This window comes from Aspergillus piperis (assembly GCF_003184755.1).
Source record: "Aspergillus piperis CBS 112811 unplaced genomic scaffold BO85scaffold_3, whole genome shotgun sequence".
NCBI lineage: Eukaryota > Fungi > Ascomycota > Eurotiomycetes > Eurotiales > Aspergillaceae > Aspergillus > Aspergillus piperis.
In genome coordinates, this window is record NW_020291593.1 from 1,700,968 (window position 1) to 1,727,098 (window position 26,131).

Below are 26,131 nucleotides of genomic sequence, written 5' to 3' on the forward strand. Positions count from 1 at the left end.
ATCCCCGGGGATCATACCTATTTAGATTAACCTCGCTAATTAGGCTTGCGGGGATCCAGACTGCTGCAAAGTAAGCAGGGATCTTTGTGACCGACTAGTATTCAAATGTGACTGTGATTAGTTGTTGACAAAGCTACAGCTGCAAAGGACTCCCACTTATCAGTTGCAGGGCTGTGCTCTGATGATAGTAGAGCGGGGTGAGGATATATTATCACCTAAGGGACTGAATATACTACTACTTCACTATAGTACTTTATTTTCCGTACACGGACGTGGAGATCCGCCTCTTGCTGGATATAATTCCAGTCATACTCCCAGATCTATACCTTCGCATTTTTTGCTTCTAAAATTGCTTGTAGCCGCCATTCACATATGAAAAAGCGGTCTATCTGCTACTCTGCAACTTGCTTCACATCTCATCCCCCCTACAACCCTAACCCCAACCCCAACCAAACATGGACTTCGATCCCATCGCAGAAAGAAAACAAGAACAAAAAGCCACAGCCTGGCTCCGTCTCTGGTCCAGCCGACAGCCAGAGCTCCTATCAATGCACCTTGCCCACAAACACCGACCAGCCAGCGGCAAACCCGTCTCCGCATGCCTCTGGAAAAGCGGAGCATTCAACATCTGCTATCGAGTAAGATACAACAACAACAACAACAACAATGAAGAACCAGATATCATCATCCGTTTCGCCGCTCTAGGAAGAGCTATTCTCCGCCGAGAAAAGGTTCAAAATGAAGTCGCAACAATGAATTACCTTCGCAAGACCACCTCGATCCCTATCCCCGAAGTATACGCCTCGGGGATCTGCTGGGCAGGTCCCTACATAATCATGTCAGCCATCGAGGGTGTACCACTATCGCAGCTCCTCAAGGACCATTCTTTTGCAGGACGACCAGTCCTAAACCCCCAAATAAGCAATCACAGCTTGAAGCACGCATACCGCGAAATGGCCATCCTAGTCCTCGAGCTCTCCAGAGTACAATTCGACTCCATCGGCGCACTCGAAGAGACACAGCATGGTGATCTCTTCACCATCACCAAACGACCTCTCACCTTCAACATGAACGAACTAATGGCCTCTGCGAATATACCACTAGAAGCATTCCCACCTCCCTCTCACACCTTCACTTCATCCACAGATTACCTCTACTCCCTAGCCACACAGCATCTCCTCCACCTTCGTCTACAACAACAAAAACCCTCCATCACCAGCGAAGAAGACTTCCAGCGAAAACTAATCGCTCGCTATCTATTCCTAAATCTAACGAAGAACCTCCACCTCACTAACCCCCAAGGCCCCTTCCGTCTCTACTGCGACGACTTCCGTCCCTCAAATGTACTCATAGATCTCAATACCTCTCGCGTCTCAGCCGTGATTGACTGGGAATTCACCTACACTGCCCCAGCAGAGTTCACATACGTAGCGCCCTGGTGGCTTTTACTCCAGAGTCCGGAGGACTGGGAGGGAGATCTGCATCAATTCCTGGATCGGTATATTCCCCGGTTCAATGTGTTCTTGGAAGTATTGCGCGAGTGTGAAGACGAGTTAATGGGGCAGGGGCTTCTTTTGGAGTCACAACGTTTGGCTTCGAGGATGGGCGAGTCCTTGGACAATGGGCTATTTTGGGTGTGTCTTGCCGCGAGGTATAGTTCTATGTTTGATGAGATTTATTGGGAGTTTGTTGATCGGCGGTTTTATGGAGATTTGGGGTCTTTGCAGGATCGTGTACGGCTGTTGAGTGAGGAGCAGCGGCGGGAGATGGATGAGCTGGTGATAGGTAAGCTGGGTCGGTGTGATAGGGGTGAAGATGAGTTTGAAGATCATTATCCGATTGATGTGTTACTTGAGCTATGATTTCAGGTGTCTTCACCCACATGAGGTGTATATTGTTCAATTATCCAAGCCGACAATAGCTAATCCGCACAATACCTGCCATGCAAAAAGGGTATCTATCATAACCTTCGCCCCAAAAAGCTGCACCGTCCAAAACCCCCAAAATAGACAAAGGGAACCAGAAGAAAATGTACATAAAGTCCTATACAAGTATAACCCGGAAGGGTTTCACGTCCGTCGACCGGATGATCTTCTGCCATCGGAAGGAGACCCCGGTTCTTCATCCACGAACCGGACGCTAGTGCCCAGTGCGCTCGCTCGTCCAGTACGGCGTCTAGTCGAGTCGGTTCGAGGGAGTACAGTACCGACGCGCAAAAGTCGACTGGCAAATGGAGTGTAAGAGGGCGTAGCCGGAGTAGTAGAAACATGCGCCATGGCCCGTGCTCTGGCGGCTCTTTTGGACGGCGATGTGAGGAAGTTGGGTGTCGCCAGCGGCGTGGTCGAGGCCATTTGGATTTGGCTGTTCGCGGCTACAGCTAGGTCGTTGGTCTTAAAGGGAGTCGTGGTTTGATACCAAGGATCGAAAATGCGTCGGTTCGGCTCGGCTTCGAAGGTCGCTCCATCATAGTTTCGCGTCGGACTTATCAGAGGCCCTGGTAAATCCCGCGACTCGGACTTCACGCGTGCTTTCTCCAGCCAGCTACGGAACATGCTTCGACAGTGCTTCCTTAGGTTTCGTTCCTTCATCGCCTCGGCGGTCTCGGAGAAGCTCTTGACCTGGAAGACACGGAAGCTGAGCTTCCGCAATTGGATATTGGCCTGGCCGAGGACATGCTCCCGATTCATGTTATTTGCTTGTTGCTCCTGGCGCTGATACACAAGCAAGGCCTCGACCCAGCGTGTCAATTGTTCGCCAACAATTTGGCGCGCATAGTGATCATCGGCCGCATCGCAGTCCTGGAGGCGATTGAAGGTTTTCTCTTGCCATCGAGGTACAAGCTCGGACGCCATTGCCAAGCAGCGTTGCCGTGAGAATTGCAGGGCTTGCTGCTCCAGACCTGCCATATGTAAGGACCTGGAGTGCCAATGAGATAGAGCCTTCGATGCCAGATTGATCTTGATCTTCCTCCGGGTCTGGATATACGCTTGTTGGCGACGCTTCTTGGCAGATTCAACTGTCGCGACGCGCCATTTCTTGGTGAACTTGGTAGCCAGGAAGTAGTATCTGGCGGTATTAGCCCATCCCTCTATCTTGACCACATGTTGATACTTCGAACGCCAGGCCACAAGCGATTCCTGCGCTAAGCGTGGAGCGTAGAACTCAGAGGCAACCATCTCCCTCTCGCGTTGCAACGATAGCTGATCCCGCCAGCGTTCCAGCTTGGATCGGAGCAAGTCTTCGTTTCGTTGCTCCTCAAATACCTCCGCACGGTCAAGCAATTCGGCATAAGTCCTCCGAACGTTAGTCACGAAGACCGAGAAGACTTCTCGCTTGATGCGCTGCTCCCTAATGCGCTGCATGAGACGGTATCTCTCTGCCAAAATCCATTTGTACATCGCTTCGAGCTTGATACGTTCCTCAATTCGGGCATAGAGTGCCTGACAGCGAAGCTGGTCATTCCACGTTGTCCACGCATTGCGTATAATCCGTTGCCGATCCATCTCCCGTGCCTGCTTCAGCATTTGAGCGCGATGCACCCACTGCGAGTACGCCGCTTGAAGGATATGTGTGTCCACCATTTTTGTAACATGGTTAGCAACTGGGGCTAAATGAGCTTGGGCCCTCCATTCTATCAGTTTCTCCTCTAGAACCTTGCGGCGCTCCGTCAATGCTACTTGTTGCTCCCTCGCAATGACACCTTGAGTCCTTTCATGCCAAAGTTGCATCACGGATCCCACAGCATAATGCTTGTTCCGAGCATCAATTTCATGAATGCACTCCCTGTTGGTTCGAAACTTGCGCAACCAGTACAACAGAGAGCGTCTCTTGAGGCAATAGTCGTACCACTGAGGAGCACGCTGTTCGCAGAAGCTCCAGAACCACTGCCAATAGAATGTATGTTTCGACTTCTCCCTACTGATGACAACCGCCTTCTCTTCCGCCTGTTTGAGCTCTCTGGTCCTTTTTAGCCAGGCAGCAAAAGGTTTTCGCAGAGCGAAGCGCTGGGCTTTCATCTCATTGACTGCGGTGATCTCACGCCATGCATGGAAGTACTTGACGCTAAGGATATGTCGCCGAGCTGCAGATGTCCGAGCAAGTTCCTCTGCAGTCAGTTGCGCCCAGTGAGAGAACGCCTTGGTGAGGAGAAAGAGATCCCGAGCCCGTCCCGCGCGCTCTTCCAGATGCTTGAAGAATCTCTCCGTTCGCTCTTCCTGCCGTCTGTCGCGGATGATGGTATGCCACGTTTGAAAAGCCTGTCGAAGCAAGGTATTTCGGTCTCGATTTACGGCGACCATCTCCATATTATGGTGGCTCTGTCTGGCCTGTATCGCCCTCTTAACCCACTGCGTGAGAAGTCGACGGTTGATGGCCCGTTGGCGGTACATATTGAAAGTCGATGCATCTCGCAGCAGATCCGAAAGCGATGGCCTATATAGCATTTCCGGTGGCATCTCTGGCCGTTCAAGGGGACTGATGCTATCGACCCTGGAGGACACTGAAGATGATTGCTCTTCCTCTTCATCGGAGCCATTGGAGGAAGTTTTCGAGCGCCGGGCTCGTGAGGCTTCCGCTATTCTCTCCGAGCGATCGCGGTCGACGGCAGACCGGGCATATAGTCCATTGGGAAGAGGCTTCTCGTCAGCCGGCGGCGGCTGAGCAGACGAGGATTGCGCAGCCAGAAAGTCCATCCGACTCATGAGCCGGCGACCCACGTCGATAAACTGTGCCATCAACTGAGTTCTGTCGGGGGACTCCGCTTCTGGAGAGACCCGCGCATGCTTCGGGGACGGCGATGGCTTCGTGAACGGATACTCAGGCTTCCCGACTTGTATTCGCGACATGGACGACCGTGAGCTTGGGCGGTTGATAAAGCTTCTTTGAGTGGGATCGTCGCCAACATCGTACATGGAATTGAAGGACGCCCGCCTTCGCAGCGGTGTCTGTAGTTGTTTCTGTGGCTGTGGCTGCGTTGAGTCCTCCCGGGTGTCGCGTATCCTTCGCCTAGGCCTGCTTTCGATGGAGGGTACACTGTCCGGGTACGTCTCATCGTAGGTATCATCCTCGCCGCCGAATTCAATAACAATGCCCATCCGTTCGAGTAGGTTTTCGAATTTGTCGAAGAGCGACTCTCCTACGACATGTTTGCTTCCCATTTTGAGCAAGAAGCGCATACAGGCATAGCCTGGATCCGCGTCGACGCCATGTTCGGCAATAACCTCGTCGTAGGCCTTGAATAGCACACGGTACGGGAGTCGCTCGACTTCTGGATCCCTCTCCGCACGGGTAATGACTTGGTAGAGGAGGCCGACATCTATGTTGAACAATAAGCAATCAGCACTCCGCAAAAGTAAACAAGGACTATGGAGTGTGGAGGGGGCTAGTAAATGCGACAGAGCATACCTTCATCGGTGAGCGCCGGGTCTTCATGGGACAAAGGTCTTCGCTGAAGGGGAACGGGAGGCATCGAACTGTCCGCGAACTAAGGCGCGTTTTTCGCATATGGCTCATGGAGACGGAACAGGGAATCATTAAGCATCGCGGAACAGGCACGAACACACACACACGGTCGGGGGTGGTGTTGCTAGGTGGGTTGTCAGAGGCCCACAGTGCTCCAGGCCGCAAAGTCAAGCTAAAGTCAAGTTAGACCGCAAGAGAGATCCCCAAATGGACCGGTGGGACCCAATGGCACGGCCGGGCGACAAGGCATTGACTTTTTATCAGTCAAAAAGCCAAGTTGTTTTTGCTTTGCTTTTGCTTTTCGTGTCGCGCCGGCGATGGGAATGTGCTGGGTCATGTGATGGATTATGTAACGGGAGCTGGTCCAACAGTCACGCTTTGGATAGAAGAACAATCAATCACCTGTAGATAGTACATAGTCTTTATCTCTCGGTGTGGCAAAGACAGTGAGCAAGATGCCGTCAACAAAGACAAGACCCATTGAGAAGTTTGCAAAGGCTGCCTCGAAGTGCTCGGTCGAGGTATGATATGATATGAATCAGTGAATCTGCTCGATCCAGCTGACAGACGGGCTTTCAGGCCGCTGCGTATGGCAAATGCGTCGTTGCGGACTACAATGCCGTGCAAAAGGACATGTGCGCCAAGGAGTTCATGAAGCTCAAGGACTGCTTTCTGGTAGGAAGAAAATCCGCATCTCCGGGATGACTTCATCTGTAACATGGCTAATTCACGCTTGACAGGCGGCCTCGAAGAAAGTCTAATGGTGGTTGATGGGTTGCAGGAGAACTACAAGGTTTAGGCGCATTGGGCTGTTTGGCTTCTACTAGCATGTATGGCGGTGTCTGTATAGGAAAGGTCTCTACAGGTATATGTAAAAACTTATCATCATGAACGTGTGTAATTTTATTCATCCATCAACTAAACAAAGAAGAAATGTCAAAACATCGTAACTAGCGGGAATTGTATGGTCTAAGCTATCAACATCTTATCTGTGTGAATCGATCAAACCTCTACAACTTGAGCAGACGCAACAGGAAAGTGGCCTTTTGTACTTCTTGCTCTTCTTGGATGATCATTCCCGGCTCCTCTCCGCTGGGCACCTTGCCGTCCACAAGCTCGTAGCGGTCGAGCGGTCTGCGCACAACCTTTTCGATGGCCTTGGCTTGCGTCTCAAACGCCTTGTTGATGCCCACATCCTCGGGATCCGACAGGACGGCATACTCCATCTTCACATCATCAGTGGGGACAAGACCCGCCTTCTTACGAAGACGCTGCAGACGGTTGATGATCTCACGGCCCAACCCTTGCTCGGCCAACTCAGGGTACAGGTTAGCGTCCAGGATGGTCAGCAAGTCGCTATCCGTGTTGGGTTCCATGTTGGCGGACGCGCTGTCCTCCTTCATTCCACGCTTCACGACCAGATCACCTTCAACAAGCTCAATGCCGTCAACAAGCATCTTCTTGTCGGCGACGAACTTCTTCACGTCCTCGCTGGTCAAAGAGGGCAAGGCCTTCTTGACCTTCTGGACCTCCTTCTTCAGCTTCTTGCCCAACGTAGGCCAGTCGGCGGTCACACTGTACTGGACGTTGTACTTCTCCTCGTCCGAGGACAGGACAAGCTCAAGAACGTTCAACTCCTCGAGGATGTATCCCTGCAGGGACTTCACATCGTCCAGGTACTGCTGGTCCTGGTGGATGACAACGAGAGTCTTCAGCGGCGTCTTCAGACCAATGTTCCGACGTTCACGGGAGATACGAGCCATATCAATGACCTTCTGCATCCGGGCCACGCGCCTCTCGACAACCTCATCGAAAAGCTCTTCCCGAACCTCGGGGAAGGGAAGGAAGTGGACACTGCGGCTGTCCTCGCTACGGAGCGCCTCGGGGATGTGAGGGAGAAGCTTCAGGTAGATGGTGTCGGTAAGGAAAGGAGTGAAGGGAGCCAGGCCCCGGACCAGGGTGTACAGGACCTCGAAGAGGGTGTTCAGGGCATGCTGGGTATCATCGACACCGTTCTCACCCTTGAGACGTCTGCGGTTGAAACGAATGTACCAGTTGGTGGTGTTGTCGATCAACTCAAGCAGGCGAGGAACGACAGTGTACAGACGGTATCCGGCCATCTCCTCGTTGACGAACTTGAGAAGACTCTGGCAACTGGCCAGGATCCAGCGGTCCATGACGTTGGTGTTAGTAGCCTCCGCCTTAGGATCAAAGGTGTAATCGAAGCCCTGGGTCTTCTTGAACAGAGCAGCTTGACCCTCGAAGAACTTGTAGCTGTTCCAGAGGGGAAGAAGAACCTTGGCGACAATCTCCTTGACGCCCGACTCCTTGAACCGAAGGGGCTCAGCGCGCACAACTGGAGAGTTGATCAAGTAGAGGCGAAGAGCATCAGAACCGTAACGCTCCATGACGAGGGCGGGATCAGGGTAGTTCTTAAGTCTCTTGGACATCTTCTTTCCATCCTCTGCGAGAACAATTCCGTTGACGACACAGTTCTTGAAAGGAAGCTTGCCAAAGAGGTGGGTACCAAGCACAGTCAGGGTGTAGAACCAACCACGAGTCTGGTCAAGACCCTCTGCGATGAAGTCACCGGGGAAGCTGTTCTCGAACTGTTCCTTGTTCTCAAAGGGGTAGTGCTGGGATGCATAAGGCATGCTGCCAGACTCAAACCAGCAATCAAACACCTCGCTAACACGGCGAAGGACACCCTTGCCCTGCTTGCTGGGGATGGTGATCTTGTCGACCTTGTCGCGGTGCAGGTCGGTGAGTTCGCCCTCGTAACCACTAAGCTGCTTGAGTTCTTCGGCACTACCAACGGCGACAACCTCCTTGAAGTCATCGCTCACCCACAAGGGCAGGGGAGTACCCCAGAAACGGTTTCTCGAGATGTTCCAGTCGCGAGCATTCTGGATCCAGCTGGAGAAGCGTCTCTCCTTGACGAAGCTCGGCACCCAGTGGGAGTCGTCAATGCCCTGGAGCATTTGAGGAATGATAGGGCCGATCTTGACGAACCAAGCCGGCACGGCCCGGTAGATCAAGGGAGTGTCGGAACGCCAGCAGAAGGGGTAGCTGTGAGTAATCTGGCTGTCGACAACCAGGCGTCCAGCAGCCTTCAGGTGCTTGATGATGCCCCTGTCGGCAGCCTTGACGTGTTGGCCCTCGAAGTCCTTCACTTCGGCTGTGTAGCAACCCTTTTCATCAACAGGGTTAGGGGGAAGACGGCTCTCACTGATGACGCCGTTCTCCATGCCAACTCTGTAATCGTCCTCACCAAAGGCGGGAGCCTGGTGGACGATACCGGTACCGTCCTCAGCAGTAACGTACTCGGCGTTAAGGACCCGGAAACCGTGCTCCTTGAACTCTTCGTAGAAGTAATCGAAGAGGGGCTGGTACTTCCAGTCCTTCATGGTAGCACCCTTAAAGCGGTCGACGATCTTGAACTTGGCCTTCTTGGGGTCCTTGTACAGCGTCCGGAGCAGAGACTCGAGCAGGATGTAGTGCTTTCCAGATGCCTCGTCGAGGATCTTGATGTATTCGAAGGTGGGGTTGACTGCGAGGGCAATGTTCGAGGGCAGGGTCCATGGGGTGGTCGTCCATGCAAGAAGGGAAGTCTCGGGCTCGTGGACGAGGGGGAATGTGACGACGACGGCAGGGTCTTGCACATCCTTGTAGTTTTGTTGAGCCTCGAAGTTACTGAGGGGGGTGTTGAGGGCGGTCGAGTAAGGCATGACACGGTAGCCTCTGTAGACAAGGTCCTTGTCGAACAGTTGCTTGAAGACCCACCACACTGATTCCATGAAGCTCACGTTCATGGTCTATAATGCATGGTCAGCATATGTAGAGACCGCGGGGTATAAGATGATGGGCCTGTCTACCTTGTAGTCGTTGTCAAAGTCGATCCAACGACCCAGTCGCTCGATGGTTTGACGCCATTCCGACGCAAATCTCATGACAATGGCTCTGCACTCCTCGTTGTACTTCTCAATACCAATTTTCTCGACGGCCTCGAGACCCGACATGCCCAGCTTCTTGTCGATCTCGTACTCGATGGGCACACCATGGGTATCCCAGCCAAAGCGACGCTCGACATAGTGACCCTTCATCGACCAATAACGGGGAATGATATCCTTGATGGTCGAGGCCAACAAGTGACCATAGTGAGGCAGACCGGTAGCGAAGGGAGGGCCATCGTAGAAGGTGTATGGTTTACGACCTTCGGAGAGCTCAACCTGCCTCCGGAAGGCGTTGATCTCCCTCCACCTCTGGAGGATGGCCTCCTCCTCGCGGGGAAAATCAATGGACATGACGGGCGAGCGGGGAAGGGGAGAGGAGGTGACAGGGAGGAAATCTGTCGACTTGCGATCTTCCAGCGAGGGATCCGCGGGGTAGATTTAAAGCCCGATTGAAGGTTGCGCACAAGCGGCAGAATCGTTTTGACTCACCCCGCGCACCATTTTTTTTTGTCTCCGCTGGCCAATCAGCGCCCGCTTCGCCTACCGCCGACATCAGCCGATGTGACTGTCCCTCTTTCAATGCGGATTCATAAACATCTCTAAATATGGAATAGTTTGGCTCAGGTACACTGTACAATGGCTACTACACTAGTCACAAGGCTGATTCCCATCTTTGATGTACAAATTGGAACTAACCTCCCATGGCTCTGACTCACTCATGCTTTCTTCGTTATTGGAATGCAATCCAGGGCTGTCGCAACTCATGGCTGCTACGCCCTGCGCCTCATGCAAGGACCACCAAAAATGGCATTTCCATTAGGCTTCCTCCTCTTCCTCATCCTCGTCCTCTTCCTCCTCCTCATCATCTTCAGCTTCGGACACTTCTTGACCGAGATCCTTCAACCGTTGCTATGGAACAGTATGAGTCATCTGCATAGTCATTGGGTGAGGGCCAGTGGACTTACCTTGTCCTCATTTCTCTTCGCCTCCAGATCTCCGAACACGATCAGCAAATCCTCAAGCTCAGACTGTGCCGCCTTGCGAGCTTCCTCCTTCTCCTTGGCCTCCGCCTTAGCCTTCTCGAGCTGTTTCCGGGCCTCTTCAAGCGCTTGGGTAGCATTACGTGCTGCCTCCTCAGCCTTTTTTACCTCACTCTCGGCCTTCTCGGCTCGCTTCTCCGAGGCAGTGCACTTAGAGGACAGTTCATCGCGTGTAGACTGTAGTTCTGTCGTAGCTTTCTCCTTCGCAGTGTCCAGTTCTGATTGTAAAGCCGTGGACGCGGACTTGAGCTCCGCAACCTCGATCTCATGCTGCTTCTTGGCGGCGTCCATTTCAGACTTAAGCGTCTTGATGGTTTCTTGGAAGGTGGTTACTTCAGCTGCCTGCTTTCCTGTGCCAGCCTCCAGCTCGGCTTGGAGGCTCTCGATCGTCTTCTTCAAATCGGACACCTCAGCAGCATTCTGTCCGTTGCTGGAATCAATCTCCAACTGCAGCGTCTCAATCGTCTTCTTCAGATCAGAAACCTCTGCCGCGCTCTGGCCACTGCTGGCGTCAAGCTCCGACTGCAGCGTCTCGATTGTCTTCTTCAGGTCAGAAACCTCTGCCGCACTCTTTCCGTTGCTGGCATCGAGCTCCGACTGTAATTTCTGGATCGTCTTGTTGAGGTCGGAGACCTCAGACTCATGTTTCTCTTGACTGGCATTCATCTGCGACTTGAGCTCCTCGATTGTCTTGTTCAGACCAGAAACTTCGGTAGTATGCTGTCCTCTGCCTGTCTCAAGCTCTGACTGCAAGTTCTGGATTGTGGTGTTCAACTCAGAGAGCTTGGCCTCATGGTGTCCCTTAACGGTGTCGAGTGCTGACTGAAGATTTTGAATTGTGGTGTTAAGTTCCAGAACTTCAGCCACATGCTGTCCCTTTATCTTTTCCGCCTCCGTCTTCAAGATCTGGATAGTAGTCTTCAGGTCAGCAATCTCAGCAGAGGATTGCTCCTTGCCGCGGTTGAGATCAGACTCGAGCGAACGAATCTTTTTCTGCAGGTCAGCCACCTCGGCTTCATGATGCTTCTTTACTTGGAGACTTCTCCTCTCATGGTCTGCAGATGTTTCCTTCAGCTGTCGATCAATGGCTCGTAACTGTTCGCCATGCTGTTTCAAGAGCACATTTTGAGCGTGCTTCTGCTGCTCCTTCAAGACATTCAGTTCTTGTTCGTGACTCCGCTTCAATGATTCACAGATCTGCTGCAGTTTAGAAGACTCTAATATGGTCGCGTCTCTTGTCTTTCGGTGTTCAGCCTGCTCGTGATCGAGCTTGGATTGCAGAGCAAGCAGATCCGACTCCAGCTTCTGTGACAAAGCGCCCTTTTCTTCTAGTTCTGCCCGAAGCGAGTCCACAAGTTCGCGAGAAACTCCTCTTTCAACACCATTAGTGATCACTGAGATCTCGATCTCGGGTTCCCGGTCAATCGCACGTAGCAAGCGGCTGAAATTGTCTTTGAGAAATTCAACAAAGGTCCTGTCGAAGTAGATTTCCGGAAGGCCACCGTCGTATTGTGCCCCCACGGTCTGTGGTAGGACCTCAAAGTCACGCACCAGAGGATCCTCTCTGAACCGGGTGATCCGGTCAATGTATTGTTCTCGTCCTAGCTGCTCGATCAACAACTTATGCAGGGTCTTCCGCGGTATAGGCGAGTCCTTTGACGAAAATTCGTATATAATTCCAAGTAGAATGGTGCAAAGACCCGGAACAAGTACGTAAGTGGCTCCGCGGTGCTTGATTTCTTGCAGCAAGGTCTGTATGCTGCTTCCCTCGCCCAACAAGTCATTCACAGCATCCGGTTCTTCGAAGAGCCAACCACAGAGCAGCATCAAATATCCAAGGGTGATTCTTTCATCATCGCCTCTTTGAATACCGGTGATTAGGTTGCCTACTATCGTCTGGATGCAGGTAACGACTTCTTCACCCTGTTCAGCATCCCCCTCAGTCACACCCATGGCGATTGATTTGGCTTCAGCGTTCTCAAACAGCAGTTGGTACATCAAGACAGAAGCCATCCAGGTTTGGTAGGGGTCGGCATTTCCTCGAGCTTCTGGCGGCAGCAGCAGGACAGTCAAGATATTGGGAATCTGGTCTTCTCCGCTAATATGGCCTTGGATCGCTCTTCCTAGCACATGGACACGGATCCCGGTGTGATTTGCGAAGAATGCCTTGATACATTCGCAAGCGGCTAGTCGTGCGTCAAGAAGCGACAATGGAGCAGGCTCGAGAGTCAATTTCAGCAACGCTTCGATAACATTGATCCGCTGGAGTTCTTGATGTGTCAAATCCCCATTGACGGCATTCGGAGTAGGACTCGAGCCCCAAATGACCTCAACGTCTCCAAAACGCTCCTGCAAGGGCTTATTGCTACGTATTAAGTCGGCGCATGTCGCAAGAGCCTAGCACAATTAGCGTCAACTTTATAGGTGACCAGTGTCTCATACCTTGGACGTCACATTGACATTGAATCTTTGACCGAAAGCAGTGTTCAGGACTTGTTCCATGACACCATTGTTCCAGAACGCCGTCTGGTTGGCAGGAGTGTTGACCCCTCCTTTGATTAAAAACAGCTGGACGATAACCAAAAGTCCCCAGAGGTTCTTATCCCGATGCGCGAGAGCCCATTGTGGGGTGGGCTCTTCCGAGTCCTGATCCTGATTGACATCCGCGAGGAGCTTTGCTAGCCTCTTGACACAGCCCGTCTCCCGAAAATATGACTGGTTGGAGATGTTGAGCCTCAGAAGGTTCGCGAGTAAGGAAAGGCAGTCTTCAACCACTTCCGATCCGTGAGTCAAAGCACCTTCAGCTTCTATCAAGGAGAAGATAAGGTCAAACGCGTTTTCGAATGCGACGAGCTTTTGGAACTCTTCGGAGGCCGGTGTGAGAGCGATCAGGAGGATCAAAGCTTCTATTCGATGCACAGTCGTAATTAGCAACAGTTGCATACCGCGCTTCCGCGCTGAGGGGGGCGAAGGGGGTGAGTCCAACATACCATTGCGCACCGGCTCTCTAGCATCTCCCAGAGCACTGACCAGCCTCGGTATACCCAACGGCGCCGTCAGGATACATTCTTGTGTTCTTTCTGGCCGTGCGCTCGAGATCTGGAACATCAACTGCAGGGCATACAAGCGAGAGTAAAAGTCACGAGTATCCAGGAGGTCAAGGAGCGCGGTAATATTGTCTTGACGCTTTTAACCTGGTCAGCAAGTGCACGTCTCGGCCAGTAACATGTACAAACCTGCGTAAATTCATCGGACAGCCAAAGGGCGATCTCGTCTGAAGCTTCGGGCTAGACAGCGCATATCAGCAGGGGATGCGACAAACTCGGCTGAAGAGGCCACCAACACTATTCTCGTCCGGGGTAAACAACATCAACAAGGTCTCCAAGACGACCTTCAACGTATCCACATCTTCACGATCATCTTTGAGGCTGTTGATCAACGGGCGTAGTGCGCCCGAAGCAACGGAGGCAGGAAAGGACTTTGCAAAGCTTCTCAATCCTTGTATAGCTGCCCGTCGATCTTCTAGTAAAGTTGCACTCTGAAGCCGACCAGTCAGAGTATTAATTGTGTCGGTGGCCGTTTGTTTGGCCGGCGCCTGCGACTCGAGGATTCGGAACATCGCAACTGGTAGCTCGTAATTTCATGGTCACCGCCGGCCGGGGGCGTAGCAAGTTATAGGCATTGAATTCACGGAGGTGTGGGGAGAGAGGAGAGAAGCGAGTGGATCAGCCAGCTGAGTTGTTCTCTCCGAAGCTGCAGCGGCAGCAATGGGTGGTGGTGATTATGATGAGAGCACACGGGATAGTGCCAGTAGTCCGCAGTATGGAGTTAGTAGTAGCCAAATAAGCCGCAACGATACCTAACTCAAAAGAATTAGAGCCAACAATGCTGTACTGCTGTGTCCCGACTGGTCATTGGTCAGGGTGTCGGGGGCCCGCTGACTACGTACTTTGCTGCTTTGAGTCTAGTGTCTAGAAGGGGAAGTTCTGCCGGAACCGCGACAAAAGAAGCGCCGAGATCTCGGATTTCATGGTCTGGCAAGTCGACCGGCCATTGCGATCGCAGAGACTTCCACGCCTTCATCATTCCCCCTCACCTTTCGAGAGGGTCAGTCTTTTACTCCTAGTCATTCCCACAGTGTGGGATCGCGAGTTTTCCTTTCCCCTACACCCTATACCCTTCTACGGAAGTAATCATTCACGGGTCATTCCTGCAGACTCGGAGACGTTGAGATAGCCGATGCAGCGCATCAGCGAACCTGGCTTAAATCGATAGATCTACTCCGTATAATCTGTACAAACATCTTCATACACTCTTTGTCAAATTCTACTAGCAGTCATGGGTGTCCCAGCGCTTTTCAGATGGCTTTCCAACAAGTATCCTAAGATCATCTCCCCCGTTATCGAGGAGTTTCCGCAAGAAATCAACGGCGAAGAGGTTCCCGTGGACACCACGCGTCCCAATCCCAATGGAGATGAGATGGATAATTTGTACCTGGATATGAACGGTATCGTTCACCCATGTACTCATCCGGAAGGAAAGCCGCCACCGTCGAACGAGCAGGAGATGATGCTGGAGATCTTCAAGTACACCGACCGTGTGGTGAACATGGTCCGCCCGAGGAAGCTTCTGATGATTGCTGTCGGTATGTTGTAACGTTTATCGCGTCGCCTACTTTGATTAAAGTGTTGTACTAACCCATGCTTTTCACCTAAACTAGATGGTGTCGCGCCACGCGCAAAGATGAACCAACAACGAGCCCGTCGGTTCCGCTCTGCTCAGGAGGCCAGAGAGGCAGATGAGAAGAAGGAAGAATTCCGCAAAATGCTTGAGAGGCAAAACGGCAAGAAGGAAGACGAGGATATGCAGGAACAGGTCATCCAGAAGACGTGGGATAGCAATGTCATTACCCCGGGAACGCCTTTCATGGATATTCTCGCGGCAGCTTTGCGCTACTGGATCGCTTACAAGCTCAATACCGACCCCGCTTGGGAAAAGGTTCGTCTCCTGGTCTAGTTCTTGTTGTATATCTTACTGACTCAAGCAGCTTAAAATCATCATTTCGGATGCGACGGTTCCGGGTGAAGGTGAACACAAGATCATGGAGTTCGTCCGGTCACAGCGCGCGTCGCCAGAGCACGACCCCAACACCCGCCATGTCATCTATGGATTGGATGCCGATTTGATCATGTTGGGTCTTGCGACTCATGAGCCCTATTTCCGGGTCCTACGTGAGGATGTCTTCTTCCAGGAGTCAAGGGCTCGGACATGTCGGCTATGTGGACAGGCAGGCCACAAGGCGGAGGAATGCAAAGGTCAGGCAAAGGAGAAGAATGGACAGTTTGATGAGAAGGGTAAAGGAACCTCACTCAAGCCCTTCATTTGGCTCAATGTGTCAATCCTTCGGGAATACCTTGCTGCGGAACTGTACGTTCCGCAACAACCGTTTCCTTTCGACTTGGAACGTGCTCTGGATGACTGGGTCTTCATGTGTTTCTTCGTAGGAAATGATTTCCTTCCTCACTTACCCTCCTTAGATATCCGTGAAAATGGCATCGACACTCTGATAGCTATTTGGCGTGATAATATCCCCGTCATGGGCGGGTACCTGACCGAGGATGGACATGTTGACCTCAAGCGGGCCCAGCTTATTCTGCAAGGACTGGCCAAGCAAGAGGATGCTATTTTCCGTCGTCGTAGACAGGCCGAGGAGAGGAGAGCTGCCAACGAGAAGCGGCGCAAGCAGGAAGCACAAGCGCGTGAAGAAGGTGCGAGGAAGCGGAGAAAAAGCTCTCCCAACTACGAAGCCTACGAGACACCTGCCGGCAATCCTACCGGTGGTCGGTCTAAGGGTGCCGCAGATGCGGCGCCTCCCAATGCCGTGGAACTGATCACGCCTCAACGGGGAGAACTGACCCGGGAGGCGAGGCAATTGACTCACAGCATGGTTACTAACCGCGGTGCGGTGTATAAGGCTAACATGGCGAACAAGAGTGCTGCGGCCATCCTGAAGAGCAAGCTCATGAAAGGTTCGGAGGCTGAAGAACCCTCCGAGAACACCGAAGAATCTGGGTCAGAAGCTCCAGAGCCTTCCGAGGAGAAGACCGAAGAGCAAACTTCGCCTTCGGTTCTCGGTAAGAGAAAGGCGGATGAGGTGGCAGAGGAGGCCGCAACGACGCCGACCAAGAAGCCATCCGCGGGCGACTCTCAAAACGATGAACTGCCGCCCGACACTGTCCGCCTGTGGGAAGAAGGATACGCTGATCGGTACTATGAGCAGAAGTTTGGCGTCGATCCCGAAGACAAAGAGTTCCGCCACAAGGTCGCACGGGCGTATGCCGAGGGTCTTGCTTGGGTTTTGAGATACTATTTCCAAGGATGCCCCTCGTGGACGTGGTACTACCCTTACCACTATGCGCCATTTGCGGCTGATTTCGTGGATATTGGCGAAATGGAGTTGCAATTTGAGAAGGGAACCCCATTCAAGCCCTTCGAACAGCTGATGGGAGTTCTTCCGGCTTCTTCCAACCACGCTATCCCTGAAGTCTTCCATGATCTGATGAGCGATCCGGATAGTGAGATCATCGATTTCTACCCGGAAGACTTCCCCGTGGACCTGAACGGCAAGAAATTTGCTTGGCAGGGTGTCGTACTACTTCCCTTCATCGATGAGAAGCGACTGCTGGCTGCGATGGAAAAGAAATACCCTCTTCTCTCTGATGATGAGAAGCTCCGGAACTGCGTGGGCCGGGATGTGTTGTTGATCTCCGAGAGCCACCCACTGTACCACGATCTGGTGGCCAACTTCTATTCCAAGAAGCAGGGAGCCCCCAAGTACTCCATTAATCAGCGAATCAGTGAAGGTTTGGCTGGTAAGGTCGAGCGCAATGAGTCGTACATCCCGCACAGCTCCTTGGTATCGTCTCTTGAAGAATACGGGATGCCGAGCTTGGATGATGATCGATCTCTCACGTAAGTTACTTGTTATCTTTCCTACTTCTTTGTGCTGTTTACAGTTAGCTAATGTTCCGGATCCATGGGTTAGGGTCAATTACGAAATCCCCAAATCCAAGCACGTCCACAAGTCCATGCTCCTTCGGGGCGCCAAGCTGCCACCCCCGACCCTGGACAATGCGGATATCCAGGCCGTCAAGAACAAGGCACAACACTCGGGCCGATTCCATGGAGGAGCTCCGCTTCGCAATGGCCACCGGGGAGGCCGGATCAACTATGCCAGTGAGCGGCCGAACCCATTCGCTGCCCATCTGGACCCCAAGTTCATGCCGCCCGGTAACAGTGGTGGAGCACCGACGGGCATGCCTTCTGGATGGGTTCCTCCGAACGCTGGAGGCGGTGGTTACAACCGCGGGCCACCGCCTCCGCCCCGCGGAGGAGGTGGTTACCACCAGCGATCGCACTATGGCGGTGGTGGTGGTGACTCCTACAACCAACCAATGGGCAATTACGACTACTATGGACGTAGTCAACAAGGATACTATCAGCAGCAAGGATCCTACGGTGGTAGCAACCACAACAACGCGTACCGTGGACGCTCATCCAACTACGGGGGATCCGACCAGCGCGGTGGGTATAGCCGCGGAGGTTATTCAGGTCGGGACCACTATTCGTCCCGGAACTCTGGCGGTGGTGGAGGAGGTGGATATGGACGGTATTAGATAAGGGGGATCATGTTCGAGAACATGAGAGATTCGGAATGAAAGGGAATGTCTATTACGCATGATCGATCCAGGGCCATTTGCGCCAATGCCACGTTAACTATCTACTTAACTTCTTGTTGTTTGTATGCTTATCTCTATGACATTGTGAAAAGAGCCAGAGAAAAGAGAAAAAAGGAGGCCAAGTGATCGGAGGGCCGGCGTTCGATTGGATAATATTTGCTGGGGTTCATTCTATACTAAACTATCTGTATAGCAATCAGAAGGTCTCGCGAGCATCGCGAATGGATACGAAACCTTCCTTCCAACCATGTAGAACAAACAGCTTGTCAAATCAATATATAATGCTGTATATCCCGCCCAGCTGGAAGTAATTCTTTGCCCGGTAAGATTTGCGACCGCGACAGGGTCAAGTCTCAAGTATTCGGATCCGGATCGGGGTGTCAGACATTAGGAGGATTCACGGATCCGGAATGAGGATGGAAGGAGTCTGGAAGTGTCAGCTTGACAAGACGTTTCGAGAGACGAGGGAGCTCGTGTTAATAATAAGATTGAGGTTGAGCAACACGAGGAGATCGTAGCTAGTTCAGATTGGTCCACCATTAGTTTCATCAGATGTCAGACAGGGCAGAAGTAACTCCGGTGGAGGCGGAGTTGCCAAACCAACGGCTGCGACGACATCGGAGCGGGAGGAAAAGAAAAAAAGTAACGGAGGAGAGCGACTGTGAGTCAACGACTCCAATTGCGACCGCCGGTGGATCTCCTTCTACAATAATCCCCTCCAACCCAATAAAAATTCCCCCAATTCTTCCCTCTTCCTTCTCGATTACTAGTTTCATAGTGACTACTAGCCATCCATCCACCCTCCTCCATCTCTCGTGGTTCCGGCCCCCAACTTCCAGCCATCTGGGCATCTTGGAAGAACTCTCTCTTCCTCTCTCTTGCTCACATCTCGTCTCGTCTGAATATTTCCTCACCGGTCAAAGCGGAGTTGCGCCCCGCTGTCGACAAGGAACTTCCTTTCGATTCATTTCTTACTCAGGTACAATTCCCTTTCTCTCCCTCACACTCTCTCCCCCTCTCCCCCTTGCGCCGTATATATACATATACATGAAGTATTTCTTCCCTTTCCAAACATTATACCCCAATTGAACGAGTCACATTTCCCCCCCCCTCCTTCTACCCCCACCTGCCAGAAGCTTACCGGTTGCAAATTCCCCCACAGTATGAATTAGAGAGACACATTGGCATCTTATTCCCCGAGTTGACTACGTCTCCATTCCCTCCTGATATTCTCCGAACGATGAGCGAACCCACGAAGATCAGCATCTTGGGTCGGGAGAGCATTGTCGCGGATTTCGGTCTCTGGCGCAATTATGTCGCCAAAGACCTGATCAACGGCTTGTCCTCCACGACTTACGTTCTCGTCACCGACACCAACATCGGTTCCCTCTATACCCCCAGCTTCCAGAAGGCCTTTGAACAGGCTGCTGCCGCCGTCTCCCCCAAACCTCGTTTGCTCGTCTACCATGCCGCCCCCGGTGAAGTCTCCAAGTCGAGACAGACAAAAGCCGACATTGAAGACTGGATGTTGAGTCAGAGCCCGCCATGCGGTCGTGATACGGTCGTCATCGCTCTGGGCGGTGGTGTCATTGGCGATCTGACCGGTTTTGTTGCCTCGACCTACATGCGTGGCGTCCGCTATGTCCAGGTCCCCACAACACTGCTCGCCATGGTGGACTCTTCGATCGGCGGAAAGACCGCCATTGACACACCATTGGGCAAGAATCTGATCGGTGCGATCTGGCAGCCGTCGAGGATCTACATTGACCTGGAGTTCCTGGAGACGCTCCCGGTTCGGGAGTTCATCAATGGTATGGCGGAGGTGATCAAGACCGCAGCCATCTCCAGCGAGGAGGAATTCACAGCGTTGGAGGACAACGCCGAGACGATACTGTCTGCCGTCCGCCGGGTAGTCCAGCCTGGCCAGCGCCGCTTCGAAGGCATTGAGGATATCTTGAAGGCTAGAATTCTGGCGTCTGCGAGACACAAGGCTTACGTCGTCTCCGCGGACGAGCGCGAAGGTGGTCTCCGGAACTTGCTGAACTGGGGTCACTCCATTGGTCACGCCATTGAGGCCATCTTGACCCCTCAGGTTCTCCACGGAGAATGTGTCGCCATTGGTATGGTGAAGGAAGCCGAATTGGCCCGCCATCTCGGCATCTTGAAGGGCGTTGCCGTGGCTCGCATTGTGAAGTGCCTTTCCGCCTACGGCCTGCCAACCTCGCTGAAGGATGCCCGGATCAAGAAGCTCACCGCAGGAAAGCACTGCTCCGTCGATCAGCTGCTCTTCAACATGGCTCTGGACAAGAAGAACGACGGTCCCAAGAAGAAGGTCGTTCTGCTTTCTGCCATTGGACGCACTTACGAACCGCGCGCCAGCGTTGTCCCGAATGAAGACATTAGCGTCGTTCTGGCTCCCAGTATCGAGGTCTACCCCGGCGTCGCAACCTCCTCGAACGTCGTCTGCACTCCTCCGGGCTCCAAGAGTATCTCCAACCGTGCTCTGGTTTTGGCCGCTCTCGGTTCGGGCACTTGCCGTATCAAGAACCTGCTGCACTCCGACGACACCGAGGTGATGCTCAACGCTCTGGAGCGTCTGGGCGCTTGCACCTTCTCCTGGGAAGAGGAAGGCGAAGTGCTCGTCGTCAATGGCAAGGGAGGCGACCTGCAGGCCACTTCCCACCCTCTGTACCTGGGAAATGCCGGTACCGCTTCCAGATTCCTCACCACTGTCGCTACCCTTGCCACGCCCACTGACGTGGATTCGAACGTTCTTACTGGCAACAACCGCATGAAGCAGAGACCGATTGGCGACTTGGTCGACGCCCTGACCGCGAACGGTGCCTCGGTCGAGTACATGGAGAGAAAGGGTAGCCTTCCCCTGAAGATCGCTGCCTCCGGTGGATTCGCGGGTGGTCAGATTAACCTTGCCGCGAAGGTTTCATCCCAGTATGTCTCCTCGTTGCTGATGTGCGCTCCGTACGCCAAGGAGCCGGTCACCTTGAAGCTGGTGGGTGGAAAGCCCATCTCCCAGCCCTACATCGACATGACCACGGCCATGATGCGCTCTTTCGGAATCGATGTGAAGAAGTCTACCACTGAGGAGCACACCTACCACATTCCTCAGGGCCGCTATGTTAACCCTGCTGAGTACATGGTGGAGAGCGATGCCTCTTCAGCTACCTACCCTCTGGCCATTGCGGCGATCACCGGCACTACTTGCACTGTGCCCAACATCGGTTCCAAGTCCCTCCAGGGTGATGCTCGCTTCGCCGTCGATGTTCTCCGTCCCATGGGCTGCACTGTTGAGCAAACGGACAGCTCCACCACTGTTACTGGAGCGCCTGGTGGTGTCTTGCGGCCCCTGCCTAACGTCGACATGGAACCTATGACCGACGCTTTCCTCACGGCTTCCGTGCTCGCGGCTGTCGCGCGCGGTGATGGCTCCAACCACACGACTCGCATCTACGGAATCGCCAACCAGCGTGTGAAGGAATGCAACCGTATCAAGGCCATGAAGGATGAGCTTGCCAAGTTCGGTGTCATCTGTCGTGAACATGACGACGGCATTGAAATCGATGGCATTGACCGCACCAGTCTGCGTCAGCCTGCCGGTGGCGTTTTCTGCTACGACGACCATCGTGTCGCGTTCAGCTTCAGCGTTCTTTCTCTCGTCACTCCTCAGTCGACTTTGATTCTGGAGAGAGAATGTGTCGGCAAGACCTGGCCCGGCTGGTGGGACTCGCTGAAGCAGCTGTTCTCCGTGAAGCTGGAGGGTAAGGAGCTGAAGGAGGACGAAGCTGCGGCTCTTACGCAAGCTGAGAAGTCCAGTGCATCCATTTTCATTATCGGCATGCGTGGCGCTGGAAAAACCACCAGCGGACAGTGGGTTGCGAAGACTCTTAACCGCCCGTTCCTTGACCTCGACACCGAGCTTGAAGCTACGGAGGGAATGAGTATCCCCGACATCATCAAGCAACGTGGATGGCAGGGTTTCAGAGACGCCGAGCTCGGTCTTTTGCAGCGCACGTTGAAGGAGCGCTCAACTGGCTATGTCTTCGCTTGCGGTGGTGGTATCGTGGAGATCCCCGAGGCGAGAAAGTTGCTTATCGATTACCACAAGACCAAGGGTAACGTTCTGCTCATTATGCGGGATATCAAGCAGGTCATGGACTTCCTCTCCATTGACAAGACCCGCCCCGCTTATGTTGAAGACATGATGGGAGTCTGGCTGCGCCGGAAGCCCTGGTTCCAGGAGTGCAGTAACATTCAGTACTACAGCCAGACTGCTGCCTCTGGCGGTCTCGCTCGTGCATCTGAAGACTTCAAGCGCTTCCTCCGCACTGTTACCGGAGAGGTCGACAGTCTTAGCACCATCAAGCGCAAGGAACACTCGTTCTTTGTTTCTCTGACCCTGCCCGACCTCCGTAATGCTAGCGATATTCTGAAGAAGGTATGCGTCGGCTCCGATGCAGTGGAGCTCCGTGTCGATCTTCTGGAAGATCCGACGATGGATGGTGATATTCCTTCCGTCGACTACGTCGCCGAGCAGCTGTCTTTCTTGCGCAGCCACGTCACCCTCCCTGTCATCTACACTATTCGTACCAAGAGTCAGGGTGGTCGCTTCCCTGACGACGCCCATGCCGAGGCCTTGGAGCTCTACCGCCTTGCGTTCCGGTCTGGACTCGAGTTTGTGGATTTGGAGATCGCCTTCCCCGACGAGATGCTGCGCACCGTCACGGAGCAGAAGGGCTACTCTCGCATCATTGCGTCGCACCACGACCCCAAGGGTGAGCTCTCCTGGAGTAACATGTCGTGGACAAAGTACTACAACCGTGCGCTGGAGTACGGTGATGTGATTAAGCTGGTCGGAGTTGCCAAGAACCTGGACGACAACAACGCCTTGAGGAACTTCAAGAACTGGGCTGCCAGTGCTCATGATGTTCCCTTGATCGCTATCAACATGGGCGACAACGGACAGCTCAGTCGGATCCTGAACGGCTTCATGACCCCTGTATCCCACCCCAGCCTTCCGTTCAAGGCGGCACCCGGTCAGCTCTCCGCTGCTGAGATCCGCCGGGGTTTGTCTCTGATGGGAGAGATCCAGCCCAAGAAGTTTGCCATTTTTGGCACACCCATCTCCCAGTCCCGTTCCCCTGCTCTCCACAACACCCTGTTCGCCCAGAGTGGTCTGCCTCACGAGTACAGCCGCTTGGAAACCGCCAATGCTGAAGATGTCAAGGACTTCATCCGCTCCCCCAACTTTGGCGGCGCCTCGGTCACGATCCCTCTGAAGCTGGACATCATGCCATTGCTGGACGAGATCGCACCCGACGCCGAGATTATCGGTGCGGTGAACACGATTGTGCCTGTCTCCCAGGGTAAGGGCCAGCCGGCTCGCTTGGTTGGTTACAACACGGACTGGCAGGGCATGACGCTGTCGCTGCGCAACGCCGGTGTGTATGGATGCAACGGAGACGCCAGCGCCGTGGTGGTTGGTGGTGGTGGCACCGCTCGCGCCGCCATCTATTCTCTGCACAACATGGGCTACTCCCCGATCTACATCATTGGGCGAACCCCCGCGAAGCTTGAGAGCATGGTTCAGACTTTCCCCAGCAGCTACAACATCCGCATCGTCGACACGATCGATGCGCTGGACACCATCCCCAAGGTGGCCATTGGCACGATTCCGGCCGACAAGCCGATCGATTCGGGCATGCGCGAGACGCTGTGCCACATGTTCGCTCGGGCTCAGGAGATTGATGCTGATATGGTCAAGTCGGTGGAGAAGGTGCCTCGCGTGCTGGTGGAGATGGCATACAAGCCGTCCGTGACGACGCTGATGCAACTGGCCAACGACGCCGGATGGCACACAGTTCCTGGTCTGGAGGTTCTGGTTGGCCAGGGATGGTACCAGGTAGGTTCTTCCCGGTGATTACATGATATTGAGTGAAGACTAATGTGGTGTACTAGTACCAACGCTGGACCGGTATTTCGCCTCTCTACGACGATGCCAGGGTGAGTTATTCTATTGAGATGCCTTTGATGCAAAAGACACTTGTGACTGACTGAATCGATTACAGGAAGCCGTAATCGGATCTCCTGACCCTAACTCGGCATGAGATTCACACGAACGATCTCGGGTTGTTTTTTCTACCTTTATTCCGCCCTCAACGGCGACTTGATATAATTATCAGTTTTGACTTGCTAAAGTGAGCTGGATCATATAAAAGGAGTTTCCTATTTTCTTCATTAATTTTCCATTTCCATATTGGTCATACTTGGTATGCCCACTAGGTATCATGTAGACAAAACACCAACAATACAGAGAGCAACATACATACACCTACGCGTCTTAATCCACCGACTCGCACTCCCGACATCGAACATCCATACCAGTAGGAGCAGAAAAGAGTCATACGTAGTGTATACGAGAAGGGGACACGCACCACCTGAACTAGAACTAAAACAACCCCACAGATTTGCACTGATACTGACGAATATTAGACGATTAACTTTGTTGATAGAGCCCACCTATAAATAGAACATGATCGGAGATATACCTGAGTAATGAGTATACATAGCCTCATCAAGACATAAACATGTCTCTCAAATAATAGTAACAATATACGTACGTATTGATTTGATTTGGATTGACTAACAATAAATGCGCAATCTATCCACTCCTCAGCTAGCCAGAACATCGCGTATGCAATCCATCCATACATACATACTATGAAAAAATAATCAACAATGGACTCAGATCTAGAATCTGATATCAAAATACCAACTACTACAACTAACTACTAAAATTAAATTCTAAGCGAAGATCAAATTTTTTCTATTGATAGCGGATAAATTAATCTGATGTGCTGGTCAATTGAGAATATTGGTGGTGGGGGAAATGGAGTTCTAGACCCGACCGACCGACCGGTCGCGACCGGGGTGTGCGTGGGCTGTGGGAGAGTCTGGACCGACCCGGCGTCTTGTGTCTACATTCTTAGTAGTCTAGATGGTTGTTAGTTATCAACAAAGGTGGTATGTATGCTAAGAGTCAGGCTGAGGGGTCATGTGCGCATTACGGAATTGGAAAGTTGAAAATTCTTCGGTGCTACTGACTAACTAATTGACTAACTGACTAGCTAGCTAGTTAGTAGGTCATGTATGTAGGCGTTTGGGGGATATTCTAGAAGGGTCTGTTTTGGTGCATTACTCAGTCTTTGTAGTACTAACAGATGTGTTGACTGTTGACATACCAGTATCTTCTACTATTATCTGATGAGTAGTATAGGAATATATTTTTGTGTTGGGCGGAGGCTGAGTATCCGGGAGGGTTAGTACTAATTATTGGTGCGCTTATGTCCGATTCAAAGGCTTAGTATTAATATCTAGTATCTATGTGTATGCATATATTGAATGATTAAGATGTATAATATTCAATACTTCATATACTCTATAGTATAGTATAGTTCAAAGAAAGAAAACCACAATCCTGTGGCTGGCGGGGTAGTAAAGCCCGATAACAATGTGTCACTAGTAAAAGGTCTGTCTGATGGTGGAATATATAAAAATAGTAACTTTCCTCGGTTCAATCATCAGATAGATCTTGGCCCATCATGACTCGAACAATTGCTACTACTACACTACTACACTAGTCTATGGCATGTCTCACTCCAATAATTGATAAGGTGATTCATTGTCATAATTGACTAAGTCAGTATTCATCTTAGTGACCAGTTAGTTAGCTGTCATGATCAGCTGCCACTAAGACATTGGTCACCAGCTGGCACGAGACACTTTTCCTTAGTTATTGTTCAACGGTCGGTCGGTCGAGAACCTTCCATGGAATGATTAACTGATTGATTCGGTTGGTTACCTACATACTTGCAGAAAATAGATTGTTAGTTCGGTTAGTTCGTTAGTTATCTACATAGTAAGT

General features: G+C 52.3%; 7 protein-coding genes across 7 annotated transcripts; 4 read left to right on the forward strand and 3 right to left on the reverse strand.

Moving 5' to 3' along the window:
• The first annotated feature begins 202 nt into the window (after nucleotides 1-202).
• On the forward strand, nucleotides 203-1,982 carry BO85DRAFT_446504 (phosphotransferase family protein). Its single transcript, XM_025659518.1, has one exon. The coding sequence runs from the start codon at nucleotides 456-458 to the stop codon at nucleotides 1,860-1,862; it is 1,407 nt and encodes a 468-aa protein (XP_025519272.1). The 5' UTR covers nucleotides 203-455; the 3' UTR covers nucleotides 1,863-1,982.
• BO85DRAFT_446505 (Sfi1 family protein) lies at nucleotides 1,833-5,714 on the reverse strand. The gene is made up of 2 exons (XM_025659519.1): nucleotides 5,404-5,714; nucleotides 1,833-5,314 (listed from the first exon to the last, which is right to left on the reverse strand). Exons 1-2 carry the CDS (start codon nucleotides 5,465-5,467, stop codon nucleotides 2,070-2,072), a joined length of 3,309 nt encoding a protein of 1,102 aa, XP_025519273.1. The 5' UTR covers nucleotides 5,468-5,714; the 3' UTR covers nucleotides 1,833-2,069.
• Nucleotides 5,715-5,863: 149 nt separating this feature from the next.
• BO85DRAFT_517532 (uncharacterized protein) lies at nucleotides 5,864-6,418 on the forward strand. The gene is made up of 3 exons (XM_025664914.1): nucleotides 5,864-5,981; nucleotides 6,040-6,135; nucleotides 6,201-6,418. The coding sequence occupies exons 1-3, from the start codon at nucleotides 5,916-5,918 to the stop codon at nucleotides 6,219-6,221; spliced, it is 183 nt and encodes a 60-aa protein (XP_025519274.1). The 5' UTR covers nucleotides 5,864-5,915; the 3' UTR covers nucleotides 6,222-6,418.
• Nucleotides 6,344-9,868, reverse strand: BO85DRAFT_466597 (isoleucine--tRNA ligase ILS1). Its single transcript, XM_025662136.1, has 2 exons — nucleotides 9,336-9,868; nucleotides 6,344-9,275 (listed from the first exon to the last, which is right to left on the reverse strand). The coding sequence occupies exons 1-2, from the start codon at nucleotides 9,762-9,764 to the stop codon at nucleotides 6,471-6,473; spliced, it is 3,234 nt and encodes a 1,077-aa protein (XP_025519275.1). The 5' UTR covers nucleotides 9,765-9,868; the 3' UTR covers nucleotides 6,344-6,470.
• An 82-nt stretch (nucleotides 9,869-9,950) lies between these two features.
• BO85DRAFT_194747 (uncharacterized protein) lies at nucleotides 9,951-11,264 on the forward strand. The gene has a single exon (XM_025654463.1). The coding sequence runs from the start codon at nucleotides 10,152-10,154 to the stop codon at nucleotides 11,106-11,108; it is 957 nt and encodes a 318-aa protein (XP_025519276.1). The 5' UTR covers nucleotides 9,951-10,151; the 3' UTR covers nucleotides 11,109-11,264.
• Nucleotides 11,265-12,678: 1,414 nt separating this feature from the next.
• On the reverse strand, nucleotides 12,679-13,429 carry BO85DRAFT_194731 (putative intracellular protein transport protein (UsoA)). Its single transcript, XM_025654462.1, has one exon. The coding sequence runs from the start codon at nucleotides 13,394-13,396 to the stop codon at nucleotides 12,890-12,892; it is 507 nt and encodes a 168-aa protein (XP_025519277.1). The 5' UTR covers nucleotides 13,397-13,429; the 3' UTR covers nucleotides 12,679-12,889.
• A 5,746-nt stretch (nucleotides 13,430-19,175) lies between these two features.
• BO85DRAFT_194778 (pentafunctional protein ARO1) lies at nucleotides 19,176-24,396 on the forward strand. Its single transcript, XM_025654464.1, has 4 exons — nucleotides 19,176-19,244; nucleotides 19,355-24,109; nucleotides 24,166-24,210; nucleotides 24,276-24,396. The coding sequence occupies exons 2-4, from the start codon at nucleotides 19,433-19,435 to the stop codon at nucleotides 24,312-24,314; spliced, it is 4,761 nt and encodes a 1,586-aa protein (XP_025519278.1). The 5' UTR covers nucleotides 19,176-19,244; nucleotides 19,355-19,432; the 3' UTR covers nucleotides 24,315-24,396.
• The last annotated feature ends 1,735 nt before the right edge of the window (nucleotides 24,397-26,131 follow it).

Bases quoted from the DNA above. Each gene is read 5' to 3' on its own strand.
- BO85DRAFT_446504 (XM_025659518.1), top strand. From the start codon at position 456: ATGGACTTCGATCCCATCGCAGAAAGAAAACAAGAACAAAAAGCCACA.
- BO85DRAFT_446505 (XM_025659519.1), bottom strand. From the start codon at position 5,467: ATGCCTCCCGTTCCCCTTCAGCGAAGACCTTTGTCCCATGAAGACCCG. The intron at 5,315-5,403 runs GTATGCTCTGTC...TGTTCAACATAG, and splicing joins CCCGGCGCTCACCGATGAAG to ATGTCGGCCTCCTCTACCAA.
- BO85DRAFT_517532 (XM_025664914.1), top strand. From the start codon at position 5,916: ATGCCGTCAACAAAGACAAGACCCATTGAGAAGTTTGCAAAGGCTGCC. The intron at 5,982-6,039 runs GTATGATATGAT...ACGGGCTTTCAG, and splicing joins CCTCGAAGTGCTCGGTCGAG to GCCGCTGCGTATGGCAAATG. The intron at 6,136-6,200 runs GTAGGAAGAAAA...CACGCTTGACAG, and splicing joins AGCTCAAGGACTGCTTTCTG to GCGGCCTCGAAGAAAGTCTA.
- BO85DRAFT_466597 (XM_025662136.1), bottom strand. From the start codon at position 9,764: ATGTCCATTGATTTTCCCCGCGAGGAGGAGGCCATCCTCCAGAGGTGG. The intron at 9,276-9,335 runs GTAGACAGGCCC...CATGCATTATAG, and splicing joins ACTTTGACAACGACTACAAG to ACCATGAACGTGAGCTTCAT.
- BO85DRAFT_194747 (XM_025654463.1), top strand. From the start codon at position 10,152: ATGCAATCCAGGGCTGTCGCAACTCATGGCTGCTACGCCCTGCGCCTC.
- BO85DRAFT_194731 (XM_025654462.1), bottom strand. From the start codon at position 13,396: ATGCAACTGTTGCTAATTACGACTGTGCATCGAATAGAAGCTTTGATC.
- BO85DRAFT_194778 (XM_025654464.1), top strand. From the start codon at position 19,433: ATGAGCGAACCCACGAAGATCAGCATCTTGGGTCGGGAGAGCATTGTC. The intron at 24,110-24,165 runs GTAGGTTCTTCC...GTGGTGTACTAG, and splicing joins TTGGCCAGGGATGGTACCAG to TACCAACGCTGGACCGGTAT. The intron at 24,211-24,275 runs GTGAGTTATTCT...AATCGATTACAG, and splicing joins CTCTCTACGACGATGCCAGG to GAAGCCGTAATCGGATCTCC.